This window comes from Schistocerca piceifrons, chromosome 9 (genome assembly GCF_021461385.2).
Source record: "Schistocerca piceifrons isolate TAMUIC-IGC-003096 chromosome 9, iqSchPice1.1, whole genome shotgun sequence".
Taxonomy (NCBI): domain Eukaryota; kingdom Metazoa; phylum Arthropoda; class Insecta; order Orthoptera; family Acrididae; genus Schistocerca; species Schistocerca piceifrons.
In genome coordinates, this window is record NC_060146.1 from 49,483,154 (window position 1) to 49,504,113 (window position 20,960).

General features: G+C 44.3%; 1 protein-coding gene across 1 annotated transcript in view; it reads right to left on the reverse strand.

Annotated features, from left to right (window-relative positions):
• Positions 1-1,129: 1,129 nt before the first annotated feature.
• The window catches only part of LOC124716694, a 213,812-nt gene continuing 193,981 nt past the window's right edge, over positions 1,130-20,960 (reverse strand). The window contains exon 4 of the mRNA XM_047243235.1: positions 1,130-3,577. Within this exon, the coding sequence (XP_047099191.1) occupies positions 3,156-3,577 (422 nt within the window). The 3' untranslated portion in view covers positions 1,130-3,155. The remainder of the gene's footprint in view (positions 3,578-20,960) is intronic.

Below are 20,960 nucleotides of genomic sequence, written 5' to 3' on the forward strand. Positions count from 1 at the left end.
TTATCGCATTGCAGTTCCTTACCTTTTGAAGTCTTCTTTTCCTCCCTCTGCATTTTACCTGATCCCAGGTTCAGATGACGATGGAAAGATCAGCTTGGTAGGCCACCCTTTCCTTACCCTGGAAATCTGTAGGCTTCGATTATTAAAGGAAAGAAGGGACTGATGACCTCGATGATTAGTCTTTTTCAGCCTCTCCAAAACTGCGTCCTTGAAACTGCTCCAAGCATCCAAATTTATTATAGCATTCTCCCTCCTTTCCCTCGCTACACACACACACACACACACACACACACACACACACACAAACTGCGTTGCTAGAAGTGTCTTCTCGGCACAGTACACTTTCCAAATAGTACGTCATACATCGTCTGTCCAAAAAGTTTCGAGAATGGATTACTAAAAGTTAGAAAGAAGGTAAGATGGTGGTTTTAATGATTCAGATGTTCTACACAGTCTCCTCCCGTATTAGCACAACGCACATAACGCCCATATAACCAAGTGAAATTGTCAGAAAGGTGTTCCTTTGGAATGCTGTTCAACTTCCACATCATATTCGCAGCTTCTTCGCTATTGGCGAATCACAGATCCGCTCTGCACTTCGTCGTTTTCTATTAGGGTAGCATTGATAACAAGAAGTCTCGTCATTCACGATAATTTTTTACAGGAAAAACTGTGCGGGTTTTGCATTTCAATCAGATTGTGGCAGACACCTATGCTTCGCTGTTTTTGTAAGAGAGTCAGTAAGTGTGAGACAAACTTTGCACACACTTTCCTCTCGTGAAAGAATTCTAGAGAATGTGTTCAACACTTGATTTAGAAATGTAGCTCAATTGCGATTTGGGACACAACGTTGACACACTACGACCAGACATCCAGCACTTAACACTGCCTGTTCATGAATGACTCGTTTAATACACATCTGTTTAATACACATCTGTTACAAAATTGTTAGTTCAAGCTGCCACCCTAATTACGGCGCTGACGTCACTCGTACGCCAGGGTTCAAATTAGCTTTCGAAATTTTTAGGTGGACAGTGTATATGCATTAAGTTTGTTTTAAATTTCTCTTGACTTATATATATATATATGTATTGTACTTTTTTATAATAGAGGAAAGAAAACCATCGTATGTTTCTTACTTCTTTTATTACCAGATAGTGGAAATCATAGGAAACAGTACCTGTAGTTACACATGACACAAAGCTATTAATATCACTCAGTACTCGTACAAGTCACAATTATTCTAGTCGCCTCCTATTCACTTAACCGTCGAAAATTCAAGAGCAGGTGTATTCTTCAACGTTTTCAGCTTCCCAGCGCCTGTCCTGTTACGTTTACGATGTATGTGAGAATGTAGAGAATTGGCCATTACGTGTGAACTTACATGCTGCACTTCGTGGCAAGCGAAATATGTCCCATAAGCACGTATTAATAAGCAAGCGTGGTATCGAAACCTCATTTAATATGAGACACGTCCAAAATTTTGGTACTGTCTCTAATATGACAAAGCAAATGTCGCTAATATTCTATGTCATTGATAGACGATGGTACAAGTTTACAATGTAAAGCATTTAAGTATTACGGTAGTGAATACTAGCAATGTAATCTCATCAGCTGGCAAAGGACGGTCTTGGCACTCACCTCTTTGGTAAGATTCATCATTAGGACATCTGTGTAACGTCTGGTGCAGCTCATTTGGTGTTAAGTACTTAATTTGGGTAGCAGAATGTATCTTCACCGGTTATGCACTTGATTATTGGGCACTCGGTACAAATCTTAGTACGAAAAGCGTGATACTAGCTGCCAAGAAAGATGGTGTACGGATTTTGCTGAATTTCCGCACCTCAGTCGATATTAGTGCCTTTACTTTGGAAGAAAACAAGTTTGGTGGTAGAAGGGTGTTTTCGGTGGAGTGAGCGTGTAAGAACGTGGGCTGTGTTGCTGTTATGTGCCAGCCAATAGCGTAACTCAGCCAGACCTGTGTGGCAAGTCCATATGCTGATTGTGCTCTGAACATGCACACTTGATTTTCGTCTCATTGTGAGTGCAGTGACGGCTGATTTGCTGCTGCAGTGTTCATATTGGTTTTCGTGAGACACAAGACATTTAAAGCTACATGAAGAAGTGTTTGTAAGTCAGGAGAAAGCCTGTCGTGGCATGAGGCTTGCACCAGCACAGCCTTTTGGCAGCAGAGAGCATGGCCAGTGTATGAGTGGTATGGGACATAGACGGAGAGAAAACAGGTAACACTGAAAAGAACTCTCTTTCGCTTACTTTCTGCGATGATAGGCAACAATGGGCAGGGGTGGGGAAGTAGCTGATGCACGGGCAGCCTGGCAACCAAGCTACACGGGTAGGGATGGTCAAGTGGGTCACGCATGCTAAGGATGCGTGCTATATGGCTACCTGGCATCACTGCAACACTCTACGAGCATGGCGCATCGATATAGCCACCTAACGTGAGGTAACCTGGTAGTTGATAACTCTTTGATTTAGTAAACCTGTCTGTTCACATGAAGTTGCTAACAAATTGGCCTCTTCAGCGTGTCTGCCAGTTGAACTCGATGACACTGTGTCCCTACACTCGTTAATTCTCCAATGTTTGTACATATTTGCAATTTATTGTCGTATATGCTGAGAATGGGACACTAAGGCTGTACTGTTAGTTCATTTGCTTTAGACGAAAAGGCGTTGCTTGGTTGAGTGATGTTACTGTGATTGGGAGTGGAGCGGACAAGATAGGAGTCACTACAGTGTGCATCATGTTAGAAGGAGCCACGTGTATTGATAGACAGTGTTAGCGAATTGTGTAGGGAATCTAATTATACGTGGCATCTAAGAGAATGTGGAGGGAGGGGGTGTTGCCGGCCATTGCATAGCGCTCTGGGCAGGGCAAAAAAATTAAACTGTGTCGTAACTGAAGCACGATCTTGTTCAGTCTTAAAGAAAGAAGTTATTACCTTCCAGTGTTACTCAGTGTAAGGTGGAAAACATGGTAAATTTCATCGGTTGCCAGTCTTTTGTGAATGGAGATGCTAAACCGGCTCAGAATTGGGCCGCCTTCTAACTCAGACCCATTTTGGTTAAGTACATCAGTTCTCGAGGACATTGGGCACACAAGGAACATTTCGCCCACAGCGACATCTTCAGGACATCTACCACCCGCACTCGGTGATGTTGAACACGGGCAGCGGCGCCGGCGTGGGCGTCGTGAGGCCGGGCCACCAGGGAGGCGGCGTCCGGTCGTGTGCCGTCGACGTCGGCGTCTCCGTGGCCGCCGCTGCCGCCTGCCCTCCCCTGCCGGAACCGGAGGCGTCGTTCTCGGAGTCGTCTACGACGGAGGCGGTGGAGGCTGTGGGGGCGGTGGGTGTGGTGGTGGTGGTGGTGGTGCCAGAGGCGGAGACGGACACGCCGGCGGCGGCGAGGCGCGCGTGCAGCGCCCGAATTTCCTCGGGGGCGGCGGGGGCGGGCTGGCGGCCGTACACGTACGTCCAGTGCTGGCCCTCGTGGCAGGCCGTGATGCTGAGGTAGCGGCCGCCCGGCGAGTAGTCCGTCACCGCCAGCTGGTCGTACAGCACTGCGACACCAGCACCACCACATACACTCAGTATGGTGACCACGTACTCACAGGTAGACGACATGCATCAGATGTATTAGAAGCGGATAGTTGTCCAAATGGAGATCACTATTTGGTAAGAAGAAAATGCAGACAGAGGATAGCCAGATACAGACAGATCAAGAAAACTGTTATGCCAAGGTATGATGCTAAGTTAAGAAATGGTGATAAGTTAAGAAATGATGAAAATACAGTACAACAGTATGAAACTATTTTGACAAATAGACTTGATGAAGGAGAAGTTATTGAAGAAAGATGGGAAACAGTCACAGGTGTAATACAGGAGACATCTGAAACTATATTGGGTAGACCAGGCGGATTAGTGTCGAGGTTCTGGTGAGCCGTCCAGTCTGTGGATGGTTTTTAAGACGTTTTTCCATCGGCGAATGTGGGCTGGTCCCCCTTGTTCTGCCTCAGTTGCACTATGTCGGCGATTGCTTCGTAAACACATCTCCACGTACGCATACACCATAATTACTCTATCACGCAAGCATTAGGGTTACACTCGTGGCACTGGGGGACGAACCTGCGATGGGGTGGATGGACTGCTGTAGCCTGTTGTGGGGTCATGAACCACTGAGGGCTACGGCAGGGACGAAGCCTCTCCGTCGTTTCCAGGTCCCCAGCTCCATTCAATAAAATGCAATATGGGGTAGAAAGAAGAAATTGAGAACCCAGATCTGGTTTGATGAAGATTGCAGGAGGAAGACAGAAGAAAGAAATGAGGCAAGAAAAAGAATGCTGCAGATGAGAAAAAGAATCACTGTAGAAGAATACCAAGAGAAGAGAAAGGAAGCCGGTAGTAAATGTAGGAGGAAAAAGAGAGAATTTGAAAAACGGTGGATTGATGAATTAGAAGGAAGAAAGACTGCTCTGTCAATAAGGAAATTCTGTATGCGGGTGGAAGACATAAAGAAAGGATTCCAATCCAGGGCATTTTTCTGTAAAAATAAAGAAAGAAACATGGTTGGAGGAAAAGATCAAATGTTAGACGGATGGGTGGAGTATTTTAGTGAGCTATTGAATACAGAATTGGAAAACGAAGGTGAGCTAAATGCTGCTATGGTAGAAGAGGTGGAGCAAGAAAGAAACAGAGAGGAAGAGTACGAGGCAACTGTCAAGGAACCTACACTGGCAGAAGTGAAAGCTAGTATCAAGACTCTCAAAAATCATAAAGTTCATGGAAAAGAAAATATTACAGCAGAAATCATAAAATATGGTGGACAAAAACTTAAAAGGGTTTTGCATGAGATTATGATGGAAATATGGCGAAAATAAAATATACCAGAACAGTGGAACACGGCTATACTATGCCCTATACATAAGAAACAGCTGTGTGAATTATAGAGGAACTGCACTGCTCTGTATAGTATATAATGTATTAGGAAAAATTATGGCGGAGTGACACAGTACATATGTAGAAGACTATCGAGGTGTCTACAAGTGTGATTTCAGAACTAATAGATCCACTACGGATCAGAGTTTTAGCATCAGACAGATCCTTGAAAAATGTTATGAGTATAGCAACGATGTCCACCAGCTGCTCACTGATTTCAAACAAGCTTATGATTGTATCAAAAGGGATCAACTCTGGTAGGCAATGCAAGACGCAGGAGTACCCAGCAAGCCAATAACACTGATGACTTTGAGAATGACAGTATGCGAAGTAAAGTTTGGGAGCACTTTATCAAAAGCATTTGAAGTTAATTAAGGATTGCGACAGGGTGATGTGCTGTCCACTATTCTGTTTAATGTCGCCTTGGAAAGGGTAATGCGAAAGACACAAAGTGGCAAGCCTGTGGGAACACTGTTTAATAGAATGACGCAGTATCTTGCATGTACAGATGATATTGATTTGTTATTCAGGAAGAAACAGGACATGGAAAAAAAAGGTTGAAAAATTAGAAAGACATGGAGTGGCGATGGGGCTGACAATTAATCGGTCAATGACCAAATATATGTTAACATCTCGGAAAAGATACAGTGAAGGAGAAAGGTGCATGACTTTGAATGGGAAAGCATTTGAATGCTGTGAGAGCTTTAAATATGTTGGCTCACTGGTAACTGAGAATAATGATATGAGAGAAGAAATACGTGCAGGGACTGCAGCTGGTAACAGGAGCTGCTTTGCACTGGTTAAAGTGTTTAAAGCAAGGAGCCTTATTAGGTATCTGAAGCTGACAGTGTATCGTACAGTAATGAGATCTGTGGTGACGTGAGGTTCGGACACAAAACGATGAGGAGTTGTTGCAGAGATGGCAAAGGAAGATACTTAGGAAAATCTTCGGTTTTTTGGCGAATCAGAAATAATAAGGAGGTCAGAGACTTGTACAACAAACGAGATATCGTGACAAAAATAAAAAATAATAGACTACATTGGTTAGTAGACGTAGAAAGAATGCTGGAGAGCAGCACAGTCAAGAAAGTTTTCAGTGGAAAACCAGGTGGACGTCGTATAAGGTGCAGACCAAGGACCGGATGGCTAGACAACGTGTAGGAGGATTGAGAAGAATGGGAGTGAGAAGATGGAGAGCCAAGGTAACCAGCAGAGAAAAGTGGGTGGAGGTTGTCCAGGAGGCCAACGCCCTACACGGACTGTAGCGCCAAGAAGTAAGAAAGTATGATGAACAGGGTTCGCTCAGGTTCCAAGCCAGAGTGATTAAATAAAACATCGAGCAGCTATACAACTGTGACAGATCTTATACAGGGTACAGATAACGGGTTATCAGAAAGTTTCCCTTTGAAGGCGTTGCTGCAGCATATATGCGACGTAGCACGACTTGGATGCATTGCGCAGCGTTCAGTACTGTCTTGCTGCTGCTGCTCAACCACCTTCCTGCTTGTGGTGTCGTTCTGGTATCCCCTTAGTTTTAAATGAGCGCTCTCGCTTCTAGTGCGCTATTTGTGTACAGGTTAACGTTAATAATTTGGGTGAAGGTCACGGTTAAAGAAGGCTCAAACATGGTAATCGGATGTCTCTATAGGCCCCCTGGCTCAGCAGCTGTTGTGGTAGAACACCTGAAGGATAATTTGGAAAATATTTCGAGTAGATTTCCCGACCATGTTCTAGTTTTGGGTGGAGATTTTAATCTACCAGATATAGACTGGGAGACTCAAACGTTCATAACGAGTGGCAGGGACAAAGAATCTAGTGAATGTTTTTTAAGTGGATTTGTCTGAAAACTGCCTTGAGCAGTTAAGCAGAGAACCGACTCGTGGCGATAACATGTTAGAACTTTGGTGAAAAACAGACCCGAACTATTTGAAACAATTAACGCAGAACAGGGAATCAGCGATCATAAAGCGGTTACAGCATCGGCGATTTCAGCCGTAAATAGAAATATTAAAAAAGGTAGGAAGAGTTTTCTGTTTAGCAAAAGTGACAAAAAGCAGATTTCAGAGTACTTGATGGCTCAACACAAAAGTTTTATGTCAAGTACAGATAGTGTTGAGGATCAGTGGACAAAGTTCAAAACCATCGTACAATATGCATTAGATGAGTATCTGCCAAGCAATATCGTAAGAGATGGAAAAGAGCCACCGTGGTACAACAACCGAGTTAGAAGACTGCTGCGGAAGCAAAGGGAACTTCACAGAAAATATAAACATAGCCAAAGCCTTGCAGACAAACAAATATTACACGAACCGAAATGTAGTGTGTAGAGGGCTATGTGAGAGGCGTTCAACGAATTAGAAAGTAAAGTTTTATGTACCGACTTGGCAGAAAATTACAAGGAATTTTGCTCTTATGTCAAAGCGGTAGATGGATCATCCCACTCCCTCGAATTTATGGGAGTTAGTTGGCTTGTGTCAACTCCTTCCAGCGACCTACCAGGGGATCTTAGTTTCCATGCACGACGCGTCTCCGCTGTTATCCGTGCCAAAGGTGAACATATCGGCTATTCGGTGGGGGCTATTATTTTCTGGCTGATCAGTCTAAGTACTTGTGTTAAAACAAATAAAATAAATTAAAATTCGATACTGGGGGTTAAGATGACTTCTCGCCCACCCTTTAAATGTAAAAAAGACATACGAAGTGTCCAAAAAGTCTCTCCACAGTGCCGTAAGATTGTTAGCCGCGGGTGCTGTAGGCCGTAGTGAATCTACCGAAATGAAACTCAGTGAAATACAAGTCATTAACTTATTAAATACTCATTTTTACTTACAAGTGTTCACATTAAATGTTGAAATTGTCCCCCCTGTTGTTGAATACACAATTCAGTTCGTCTAATCATGTTTCCAAACACAAGCTGTAACATTTCTTCTGTAACAGAAGCAGTAAAAGTGGATATTGCAGCTTTCAATTCATCGATGGCTTTTGCACCCCAGAAGAAAAAGTCAGGTGGTGTTAGGTCAGACGATCGTGGAGGCCAAAGTTCCTGTGAAATTATACGATCGCCAAAAACATCAGCAAGCGAGCTATATGCGCGGTTTCACCATCTTGTTGAAAATAACCGTTCAGTATTTCACTTAACACAATTTCTCCTATGAATGGGTACAGAATATTACTGCAGCATCGTTGTGCGTTTATTGTTTCGTTGAAAATTATGGGGCCTACAATCCGACGCCTAGAAATTGCAATACAAACTCCTATTTCCAGAGAATGAAGTGGTTCCTCATGAATACACAATGAATACACAATACTCCACGTACGAGAATTTTGCGAGTTCGAGTACCCGCATAAATGAAACCATGCCTCATGAGGGAAAAACGTTTCATTAAGAATATCCCTTCCATTTTGCTAAACGAAATTTTTGAACCATTGACAATAATGAAGTCTCTTGCCATAATCAGTATTTTTCAGTTCTTGCACGACTGTCACTTTCCATGGGAAAAGTTCTAATTTTTTCCTTACAGCTGTGTGGGCCGTTCCGAGACAAACATCGATTTCCTGGGCGAGTTTTCTTACTGACTTTTTCGAAATCATGGACATTTTATCGGAAATATCGGGTAGTTTATCCGCAGACAAAACGCTAGGACTACGACTTCTCGGTGCATCTGTCACTGAACCCGTGCTTCGAAATTTGTTAGTTAAATCTCGCACAGTATCGCGATGTGGGAGTGTTGTTTCCTCGAAAACTGAATTAAATGTTAGACGAACTGAAACTGTGTATTTACGGCCAGCTTTGAACACTTGTTCGACTAAAAACACACGTTCTTTAGCGGTTAGAATTTTAACAATGGTAAAGACGAAACAAAGGAACTAAACTTAAACGTTCACAACACGTAACGACACACACCAAAGATACTACTGACGCTGGCTGGGATTTTCGACCATAAATATAGTAGACTGGCCCTGACGTCGTTTTCGTGGCTCCAACATCTCTGGGCTGAAGTCACGCGAATGTTGGCAAAACATGGTTTTTTCGTGTTGCGCTTATGGCTGAACTCAGCGTTTTGTCGGGGGCAATGGCATTACATTTCACGTGTGTTTCTATGATAGTGCAGATGCGTTTATTGAAATCTGCTGAAGTGACTTTTATACGTTTTTTACAATTGAAATAGAGTATCACGTAAATTAAAGTATTGAACGTGATGCCTGTACAGTCAGACTTATATTACATTTTGGAAAGTATCTGTGATAATTCGGTTACAGAAGTATGTATAATCGTTTCTCGTTCCTACTTGTAGGCTCCCTAAGGATGAAAACCGAAGGCAGCTTTGGATACAGCCCCTGAAACGGAAAAACTTTAAGCCAGTTGCACATACGCGCCTTTGCTCGAAGCACCTCGCGGAGAAGTGTTTTGATAGGTTAGTTATTATTTACAATGTATATCTATAATTTGTATTTACAGTGTCAGTCATTTTTAAACCTAGGCTCCAAAATTATTTTCTGAAACTTCAAAGTCTCATCTTTCATATAAAATATCATTTTTTTTTAAACTGATAGTTTAAACTTTTGTAAAAATAGTGGGAACTGAACCTTTGAAGTGCACCTAAAATTGATACTCTAAAATGGACCTGCTCCTAAAGTCAACAATTTTGACACCTATAGATATAATTCCCATATCCCATTTTCTTTTATAAGTGACTAGAGCTCAAAACGTGGCGAATCCAATGTTTAAAGTCTTGACACGAGCCCACTCTTACTGTTTAAAAGAATTTTAACGACATTTTACTTTAATTGATAGTTTATAGTAATTTCGTCCCGCTGCCCACCAGAGTGGCGTCCGATGTATTTGTTAGATTTTATAAATGGTACTGTGAACAAATCCAGGTCAAATGTAGTTCTGGCATAATTTTCACAAATAAAAAACTAATTTTTGTTGGAAGCGTTTGGCAGTCAATTGAGAAATGTGGGTAAAATACGATACAAACATAGGATGGCAGGCCGCTGATTTGAAGTCCCGCCACGTTTTGCCAACAGTCACGTGGTTTATGTTGGAGCCACACTAGCCCCATAGCTTCTGCACAGCAAGGCCAGTCTACTAGTATCTATGGTCAATGGCTGGGATAAACGAAACAGTGGAATGTTGGGAGAGTCCACTTGAAGGGAAGTAACCCAGGCGGGCGAACAATCATATGGCACGCGCGGTTAACAATCGTCTGCGGAGAGACTTTTTCGCGTATTATCACTGCTGTTTCCCCTTCTTGTTCGCGCCTCTGTGACATAACGCACCATATCTTCACTGCGTCACGGGACGAAGCTGATATCCGCTACCTGTAGGTTCAGTAGATCCAGCTCTGCTAAATGACTAAAGTACCTTGTAGTGTTCACGCCGCTCTGTGTTACTGCAGTTACCAGGGCTCGCAGAGCCTGTTACCTTCGCAAAGACTGGCTTCCCACGACTTTCGGTTGGCTCGTGACTTTCAGCCGTCCCCCAAGGGCTAAGAAATCAGCGCAGTTGGTGGGCTCAAGAGGTGTTAGCCCTGAGCTGGCAGAGGAGTGCTGGAGCCCTCCGGGTAATAGCGGCCACTTGTCGGAACACCGCTGGCGGCGTTTCATCATCCATCAGCGGCTGCTGCGACTGCTGCCACGGTGACCCCCCGTCCCGACTGCGCGGCAATTTGTCGCCGTCACCGGCGCGAGGTGTCAAATGGGCCGTGATTGCCGGCCCGGCTGCAGATTGGATAAACGCGGCGGTTCCCTCGCCGCCTTGCGAAAGCCGAGCCGGCCACGGGCCTCGAGTGCGGATGGTCTCGTTACAAGCGGCCCCCATTGGTCCATTAGTCCAATCACGGCGCGGGCCGTGCGAAACAGCCGGAGGCTCCCTGCCGCAGGCTCCTCTCCTCCTACTCTCTTAGGCAAGTTCGAATATAATAAATCTCCTTGCAACGTAAACGTGCGGAAAGACACAACAAATACTTTCACCGCGCGATACCAATGGCAATGTTACCGATGACAGTACCACAAAACAGTTATTAAACACAATTTCTGAATTCGTTCACCAAAGACGTAAATACTTCGCAATTCTAACGGAGAACAACTGCCAACAAGAGGGCTATTGACAAGGGATTTCAGATCGATTCCGTATTTTTGGACTTCCGGAAGGGTTTTAACACTGTACCACATCAGCGGCTTGTAGTGAAATTGCGTGCTTATGGATTTGTGACTTCCTGTCAGAGAGGCCACACTTCGTAGTAATTGACAGAAAGTCATCGAATAAAACAGATGTGATTTCTGGCATTACCCAAGGTAGTGTTATAGGCCCTTTGCTGTTCCTTATCTACGAGGTGCATTCAAGTTCTAAGGCCTCCGATTTTTTTTCTCAGGACTGGAAAGAGATAGAAACATGTGCATTGTTTTAAAATGAGGCCGCGTTCATTGTCAATACGTCCCAGAGATGGCAGCACCGTATGGCAGATGGAATTTTACCGCCAGCGGCGAGAATGAGAACTGTTTTAAATACTTAAAATGGCGACGTTTTCCTTACTTGAACAGCGTGCAATCATTCGTTTTCTGAATTTGCGTGATGTGAAACCAATTGAAATTCATCGACAGTTGGAGGAGACATGTGGTGATGGAGTTATGGATGTGTGGAAAGTGCATTCGTGGGTGTGACAGTTTAATGAAGGCAGAACATTGTGTGACAACAAACCGAAACAACATCGGGCTCGCACAAGCCGGTCTGACGACATGATCGAGAAAGTGGAGAGAATTGTTTTGGGGGATCGCCGAATGACTGTTGAACAGATCGCCTCCAGAGTTGGCATTTCTGTGGGTTCTGTGCACACAGTCCTGCATGACGACCTGAAAATGCGAAAAGAGTCATCCAGGTGGGTGCCACGAATGCTGACGGACGACCACACGGCTGCCTGTGTGGCATGTTGCCAAGCAATGTTGACGCGTAACGACAGCATGAATGGTGGTGTCCATGTTCTGGGACAGCGAGGGCGTAATCCTTACCCATTGCGTTAAAAAGGGCACTACGGTAACAGGTACATCCTACGAAAATGTTTTGAAGAACAAATTCCTTCCTGCACTGCAACAAAAACGTCCGGGAAGGGCTGTGCGTGTGCTGTTTCACCAAGACAACGCACCCGCACATCGAGCTAACGTTACGCAACAGTTTCTTCGTGATAACAAGTGTGAAGTGATTCCTCATGCTCCCTACTCACCTGACCTGGCTGCTAGTGACTTTTGGCTTTTTTCGACAGTGAAAGACACTCTCCGTGGCCGCACATTCACCAGCCGTGCTGCTATTGCCTCAGCGATTTTCCAGTGGTCAAAACAGACTCCTAAAGAAGCCTTCGCCGCTGCCATGGAATCATGGCGTCAGCGTTGTGAAAAATGTGTACGTCTGCAGGGCGTTTACGTCGAGAAGTAACGCCATTTTCATCGATTTCGGGTGAGTAGTTAATTAGAAAAAAAATCGGAGGCCTTAGAACTTGAATGCACCACGTATATAAACGATTTGGGAGACAATCTGAGCAGCCGTCTTCGGTTGTTTGCAGATGACGCTGTCGCTCATCGACTAATAGAGCAGCAATTGAGAAATTTATACGAAATAAATTAACAAACGACGGAGCTGATCCTCCTTGGTACACCAAACGGGTTAGAACACTGATGCAGAAACAACGAAACAAACATGCCAAATTCAAACAGACGCTAAATCCCCAAGATTCTTTTACAGAAGCTCGAAATTTAGGGCGGACTTCAATGCGAGATGCTTATAACAGTTTCCACAATGACACTTTGTGTCGAAACTTGGTACAAAATCTAAAGGGATTCTGGTCGTATGTGAAGTGTGTTAGCGGCAAGAAACAATCAATGCCTTCTCTGCGCGATAGCAATGGAAATACTATCGAAGACAGTGCTGCCAAAGCAGAGTTACTTAACACAGCCTTCCGAAATGTCTTCACAAGAAGACGAAGTAAATATTCCAGAACTCGAATCGAGAAGAGCTGCCAACATATGTAACGTAGAAGTAAATATCCTCGGAGTAGTGAAGTAACTTCAATGACTTAATAAAAGCAGGTCTTCTGGTCCAGACTGTATACCAATTAGGTTCCTTTCGGAGTATGCTGATGCATTAGCTCCATACTTAACAATCATATACAACCGTTCGCTCGACGAAAGATCCGTACCCAAAGACTGGAAAGTTGCACAGGTCACACCAATATTCAAGAAAGGTAGTAGGAGTAATACACTAAATTTCAGGCCCACATCGTTAACGTCGATATGCAGCACGATTTTGGAACATATATTGTGTTCAAACATTATGAACAACCTCGAAGAAAACTGTCTATTGTCAACATGCGTTTAGAAAGCATCGTTCCTGTGAAACGGAACTAGCTCTTTATTCACATGACGTGTTGAGTTCTATTGACAAGGGATTTCAGGTCGATTCCGAATCTCTGGATTTCCGGAAGGCTTTTGACACTGTACCACTCAAGCGGCTTGTAGTGAAATTGCGTGCTTATGGAAAGTCGTCTCAGTTATGTGACTGGATTTGTGATTTCCTGTCAGAGAGGCCGCACTTCGTAGTAATTGACGGAAAGTCATCTAATAAAACAGAAGTGATTTCTGGCGTTCCCCAAGGTTGTGTTACAGGCCCTTTGCTGTTCCTTGTCTATATAAACGATTTGGGAGACAATCTGAGCAGCCGTCTTAGGTTGTTTTCTGATGACACTGTCGTTTATTGACTCGTAAAGTCATAAGAAGATCAAAACAAATTGCAAAACGTTTTAGAAAAGATATCTGAATGGTGCGAAAATTGGCAGTTGACCCTAAATAACGAAAAGTGTGCTAAAAGGAATCTGTTAAACTTCGGTTACACAGTAAATCAGTCTAATCTAAAAGCCGAAAATTCAACTAAATACCTAGGTATTACAATTACGAACAACTTAAGCTGGAAGGAACACATAGAAAATGTTGTGGGGAAGGCAAACCAAAGACTGCGTTTTAATGGCTGGACACTTGGAAAATGTAATAGACCTAATAAGGAGACTGCCTACACTACGCTTGTGCGTCCGCTTTTAGAATACTGCTGCGCGGTGTGGGATCCTTATGAGATAGGACTGACGGAGTACATCGAAAAAGTTCAAAGAAACGAAGCACGTTTTGTATTATCGCGAAATGTGGGAGAGAGTGACACAGAAATGATACAGGATTTGGGCTGGACATCATTAAAAGAAAGGCGTTTTTCGTTGCGACGGAATCTTCTCACAAAATTCGAATCACCAACTTTCTCCTCTGAATGCGAAAATATTTTGTTGACACCGACCTACATAGGGAGGAACGATGGCCACTATAAAATAAGGGAAATCAGAGCTCGTACGGAAAGATATAGGTGTTCGTTCTTTCCGCGCGCTACACAAGGTTGGAATAATAGAGAATTGTGTAGGTGGTTAGATGAACCCTCTGCCAGGCACTTAAATGTGATTTGTAGAGCATGCATATGGATGTAGATGTAGATGTATAACCGCTCGCTCGACGACAGATCCGTACCAAAAAACTGGAAACTGGCATAGGCCCCACCAGTACTCAGGAACGGATGTAGGGGAAATCCGCTGAATTACAGACCCACATCACTAAGTTCGATTTTAAATTGGATTTTGGAATATATCGAACATTATGAATTACCTCGTGCATTACGATCTATTGACAAAAAGTCAGCACAGATTCAGAAAATTTCTCGTGAAGCGCAACTGGCTCTTTATTCCACGCAGTAATACGTTCTATTGACAGGACATGTCAAACTAGCTCCATATAAGTTTTCTGACACTGTTCCTCACAAGCGACATCTAATCAAATTGCGTATCGAGGGGACACCGTTTCATTTGTACGACTGGGTTCATGATTTCCTGTCAGAAAGGTCACCATGCGTAGATATCGACGGAAAACCATCGACTAAACGAAAGATGGTACTCGGCGTTCCCTCGGGAACTTTTACAGGGACTCTGCCGTCGCTAATCTACATAAACGATGTAGCAGACAATCTGAGCAGCCCTCTTAGAATGTGTGCAGATGATGCTGTCATTTAGTGTCTAGTTAAGTCATCAGAGGATCGAAACCAACTGCAAAATGACAGACACGATATCTGTATGGTGCAAAAATTGGTGATTGACACTCAGTAAGAAAAAGAGCGAGGCCATCCACATGAGTACAAATCAAAAACCGTTAAATTTCTGGCGCACGATAAATTCAAAAGCTGTCGATTCGATTAAATATGTAGGAATTACGGTTACGAACAACTTAAGTGGAACGATCATAAACATAATGGAGAAAGCAAACTAAAGATTACATTTTACTGGCACAACACTTAGTAGAACAATACATCTATTAAAGACACAGCTTACACTACGCTTGTCCGTCCTCTGCTAGAATACAGCTGTATCGTGTGGGATCCTTACCTGATAGGATTGGTGGAGGACATCGAAAATGTTCAAGAAAGGGCAGCTCATTTTGTATAACCGCGAAATAGGGGGGGGGGGGGGGCGGAGTTTTACGTATACGATAAGGTGGTTATGGTGGCAATCATGAAAACAAAGGCCTTTTTCATTGTGGACAGATCTTTTCACGAAATTTCAGTCTCCCATTTCCTCCACTGAATCTGAAATTATTTTGTTGTCGGCAGCTTAAGCGGGGAGAAATTATCATCATAATAAAATAAAAGAAGTTAGAGCTTGTACAGGAATATTTCAGCGTTCATTTTTCCCTGCGCAATGCTTGAGGTTGGAATGGTAGAGAAATAGTCCAAGGGTGGTTCGAAGAACCCTCTGGCAGGCACTTAACTGCAGAGTATTCACGTAGATGTAGATGCAGAAGGGCGACAAGACACACCATTATGATTACAAAAGTAACTCGTTATTAACGGTGACGTCGATCAGGCTAAAACCACAAGCTAATAGGAAAATAGGTGAATAACTAGTAGGTTTCAGAAAAGGAAGGTCCTACATTGACTTTCATAGAGTGTTTGCAGGTTCGAGATCTGTTCAGACATTTGGATTTTAAAAAGCCTTATTACGACTGCGTAGGCAGGCAAACTCTCTTCGACAGAGAAAATGAAATAGACAAAAAAATAAGGAAATCGTGCAACTGACACTCAAGGACACAACATCCGAAGTAAAATTTATGGGAGAAGTCTCAGAACCATTCGAGATTCACGGAGGGGCTAGACAAGAAGGTGGTCCTCACCGTCGTTCTCCTGAATGCAGCCCTTACAGTTTCATGAATTTCTGGTATGTGGCGGCGCTATACGTCGCCTTCTAGTTGCTTTGTAACGGAGGTTCGTTCGAAGCAGAGTGATATCATTGAGTTTCTTTTGGCGGAAAACCAGAGCGTTGCAGATATTCATAGGCGCTTGCAATGTCTACGGAGACCTGGCGGAGAACAAAAGCACGGTGAGTCGTTGGTCGAGGCTTCTGTCGTCATCGCGACAAGGTCGCGCAAACATGTCCGATATCCCGCACGCTGGCCGGCCGCACACATCTGACTCCTGGAACGCTGGAACGTGCGGACACTCTCATTCGAGGCGATCGACGGGTCGCTATCGAACACCTCGCTGCTCGACTTGTTGGCAGTGCTGACGCTAGTTGGTGTATTCAGAGGTATGTGCCCTCTGGGTTCCTACCGGCCTAACAGAGGACCATAAAGAGGAACGAAAGACCGTCTGTGCGAAGTTGCTTGCGCCCCACGAGCCTCAACGTGACAATTTTTTATCGAACATCGTCACAAGTGATGAAACGTGGGTTCATCACTTAGAATCGGAAGCAAACAGGCGATTCATGGTGTGGCGCCACACCACCTCACCTCTGAAAAAAAGATGAAAGCCGCACCCTTAGCCGATAAATTCATGGGACTGTGAAAGGTCATTTGTTTGATGTCACCCTTCACGGTTCAACGATCAGTTCTGAAGTGTGTTGTGCTGTCCTCAGGAAATTGAAAAACAACTTCAGCGTGTTAGTCGGTCGCACGTTCGAATCCTGCCTCGAGTATGGATGTATGTGTTGTCCTTAGATTATCGTCATAAGCGACATTACGCTACTGAGACGGTTGTGTGGGTACGTCCCGAAAGCAAATAAAAAATAGTAGGATGGTCCGAGATCCGGGCTGTAGGGCGGATGAGGAAGAACAGTCGAATTAAGTTCAAGAAATGGTTCAAATGGCTCTGAGCACTATGGGACTTAACTTCTGAGGTCATCAGAACCAAAGACATCACACACATCCAGCCTGCGACCATAGCAGTAGCGCGGTTCCGGACTGAAGCGCCTAGAACCGCTCGGCCACTCCCAATATTGGTGACTAGGGCTGTTTTCTGGTTAATTGGATCACTCAACCCTATGTAAAAGTATTTTGTGTCTGTTTGACACGATGTGTCATTGTTTGTAAGCCTTCCGGTAAACTTTTTTTTTTTTTTTTTTGAGTCTCCAGTCTTCTGACTGGACAAATGCGGCCCGCCACGAATTCCTCTTCTGTGCCAACCTCTTAGTCTCAGAGTAGCACTTGCAGCCTACGTCCTCAACCTCTGCAGTTCCCACTAGTACCATGGAAGTCATTCCCTGATGTCTTAACAGATGCCCTATCGTCCTATCCCTTCTCCTTCTCATTGTTTTGCACATATTCCTTTCCTCTCCTATTCTGCGCAGAACCTCCTCATTCGTTACCTTATCAGTCCATCTAATTTTCAACATTCGCCTGTAGCACCACATCCCAAATGCATCGATTCTCCTCTGTTCCGGTCCAGACATACACTCCCAGAAATTTCTTCCTCAAATTAATTAAAGTCTATGGTTAATACTAGTAGACTTGTCTTGGCCTTACTTCATTAATACAGTGCTGGCCTGAGTAAATAAAATTTTGGTTTCTTTTGGGGAGTAATATTTATTTTAGGGCTGGAGACTTTGATTCCCAGCATTTCAGACCCTACCTTCCATAGTGTGAAGAGCGTCAGATGTTGAGTGACGACTGTGAAGGACATGGAGAGACTGCATACCTGTGCACTCCTATGAGACAGCTTTATCAGCACCTGAGAACGTTTGAAATGGGCCTCCCTGTGAGTCTCCATTTTCCCAGCTGGTAGAATCGTGCAGTATCCAGATGTGTGGCGGATTCGTATGTGGTAGTGGCTCGACCTTGGACTGCCTGAGAACGTCAGGGCAGGCATACTCCTCGTCAAGGTTCTGGTTGACCACGTCTGACCACCAAGAGAGAGGATCGCCGCATAGTACACGAGGCACGTCGTAATCCGTTCACTGCCATCCGAGAACAAGTAATGGACGTCCAGCAGTTTCAACTCTCAGTGAGAGGTTGAACGGCCACCAGGGAGCGTTACTGTTGTACATGTGTTGTTACCACGTCTGGTGGGGTATATAAGGGTAGACGCAGAGATGACGAGTAGTCGTGTGAGACAGCGTTATCAGTACTTTCCAGAGTTTGAAAGTGGACTCTTAGTAGGACTCCATTTGCTTCGGTGATGGAATTGTGCAATATACAAATTTGTGGTGCATTCGGACGTGACTGTGGCAAGATGTTGGACTGGTGGTGAACGTGACGGGAGACACACGCGTCTTCAAGATTCTGGTCCACCGTGTCTGACCACCAAAAGGGAGGCTCGCCGATTTGGGCGCCAAGCACGTGGTAACCTTTTCACATCTCCGTCTGCTATCCAAGAACAAGTAAGGGACTCTTTGCAACATTCTTTGTCATCCCAAACCATTCGCCAGCGACTGTTCAAATGGTTCAAATGGCTCTGAGCACTATGGAACTTAACATCTGAGGTCATCAGTCCCCTAGGTTTAGAACTACTTAAACCTAACTAGCCTAAGGACATCATACACATCGATGCCCGAGGCAGGATTCGAACCTGCGACCGTAGCGGTCGCGCGGTTCCGGACTGAAGCGCCTAGAACCGCTCGTCCACAGCGGCCGGCTCAGCGACTGTGTGCAGCCAGACTAGAGAATTACCATCCCATGCGATGGCTGTAGGTAACCCACAACACAAATGGCTGCATTCGGAGTGATGCCCTAAGCAGGAAGCCTGGACTGCTAATGTCTGGCGTTGCATTGCGCTTAGGAATGAATCGCGGTTGTGCACTATCATGTATGACCATCGAGTGTGGCGACGACCTAGGGAAACGTCCCACTCTCCCAGTGTTTTGGAGAGGCACAGCCGTGTTGCTCCCCGTGTCATGGTGTGATGAGCCGTCGGATGCGACTTCAGATCACGACTGGTAGTGGTCGAGGGTACTCTGACGGCACAACGTTACGTCACGGACATCCTTCGTCCTCATTAGTTACCTCCGTTGCAACAGTAGTCTGGCGTCATTTTTCAACAGAACAATGCTTGTCCACAAGTGGCACGTGTCCTTATGAACTGTCTGCGTGATGTCGAGGTACTCTCGTGGCCAGCAACATACCCAGATCTTCCCCTTATAGATCATACGTGGAGCCAGTTCTGACGTCACGTCCATCCCAGTGAGAGTATCCAGTGTATCAAGGACCAGTTACAGTAGGTGGGCCAACTTGATTCAGGAGAGGAGACAACGCCTTCATGTCACTCTGTTGTTGTCGTTGTGGCCTTCAGTCCGAAGACAGGTCTAATGCAGCTCTGCATGCTACTCTATACTGTGAAAGTATCTTCATCTCTGTATAACCACTGCAACCTACATCCTTGTTAATCTGCTTGCTGCATTCATCGCTTAGTATCCGTCTATGACTTCACCCCAACACTTCCCTCCAGTACTAAACTGGTGACACCTTGATCTCTCACCGAGCGAGATGGCTCAATGGCACACTGGATTCGCATTAGGGAGGACGATGGTTCAAACCTGCGTCCACACATCCTGATTTAAGTTTTCCGTGACTTCCCTCAATCGCTTCAGGCAAACGCCAGGCTGGTTCCTCTGAAAACGCATGGCCGACTTCCTTCCTAATCCGCTGGTTGGTCTCCTGCCCAAAACCAACCAACCAAACAACCTTGATGTCTCAGATGTCCTATCAACTGATCCCTTCTTTTATTCAGGGTGTGCCACGAATTTCTCTTTTTCCCTTTTCTAACCAGTACCTCCTCATTAGGTGACCGATCTACTCATCTGGTCTTCAGCATTCTTCTGTAGCACCACATTTCAAAAGCTTCTATCCTCTTCTTGTCTAAACTGTTTACCGTCCATGTTTCACTTCCATACATGACTACACTCCATAAAAAATACTGTCAGAAAAGTTGGTTCAGATGGCTCTAAGCACTATGGGACTTAACATCTGAGGGCATCAGTCACCTAGACTTAGAAGTACTTAAACCTAACTAACCTAAGGACATCACACACATCCATGCCGGTGGCAGCATTCGAACCTGTGACCGTAGAAGCAGTGCGGTTCCAGACTGAAGCGCATAGAACCGACCGGCCACAGCGGCCGGCTTTCAGAAAAGACTTCCTGACACATCGTACTCGATGTTAATAAATTTCTCCTCTCCAGAAACCGTTTAATTGCCATTGCCAGACCACATTTTATGTCCTCTCTACTTCGACCATCAACAATTACATTATTGTCCAAATAGCAGAACTCTTCTACTACTTTTATGTATCTCGTTTCCAAAACTAATTCCCACATTATCACTTGATTCAATTCGGCTACATTCCAGTGTCCTTGTTTTGCTTTTGTTGACGTTCATCTTATATCCTCCTTTCAATACACTATCCATTTCGTTCAACGCCTCTTCGAAGACTCTTGCTCTCTCTGATAGAATTACAGTGTCATCGGCAACACTCAAATTACGCAGGCCAACGATGGAAAAACTTTTTTGCTGAAAATATCTTATTCCTATGTTTTTTAGTGTGGTAAATCCAAATATGATACTTAAAAAACTGTATCACCCACCATTTCTTCACATTTTACAGTTAAATTTATTAAATTAAGTGATTTTTTAAACAATTTAAGCTTTTATATAGTTAAAGTAATTTA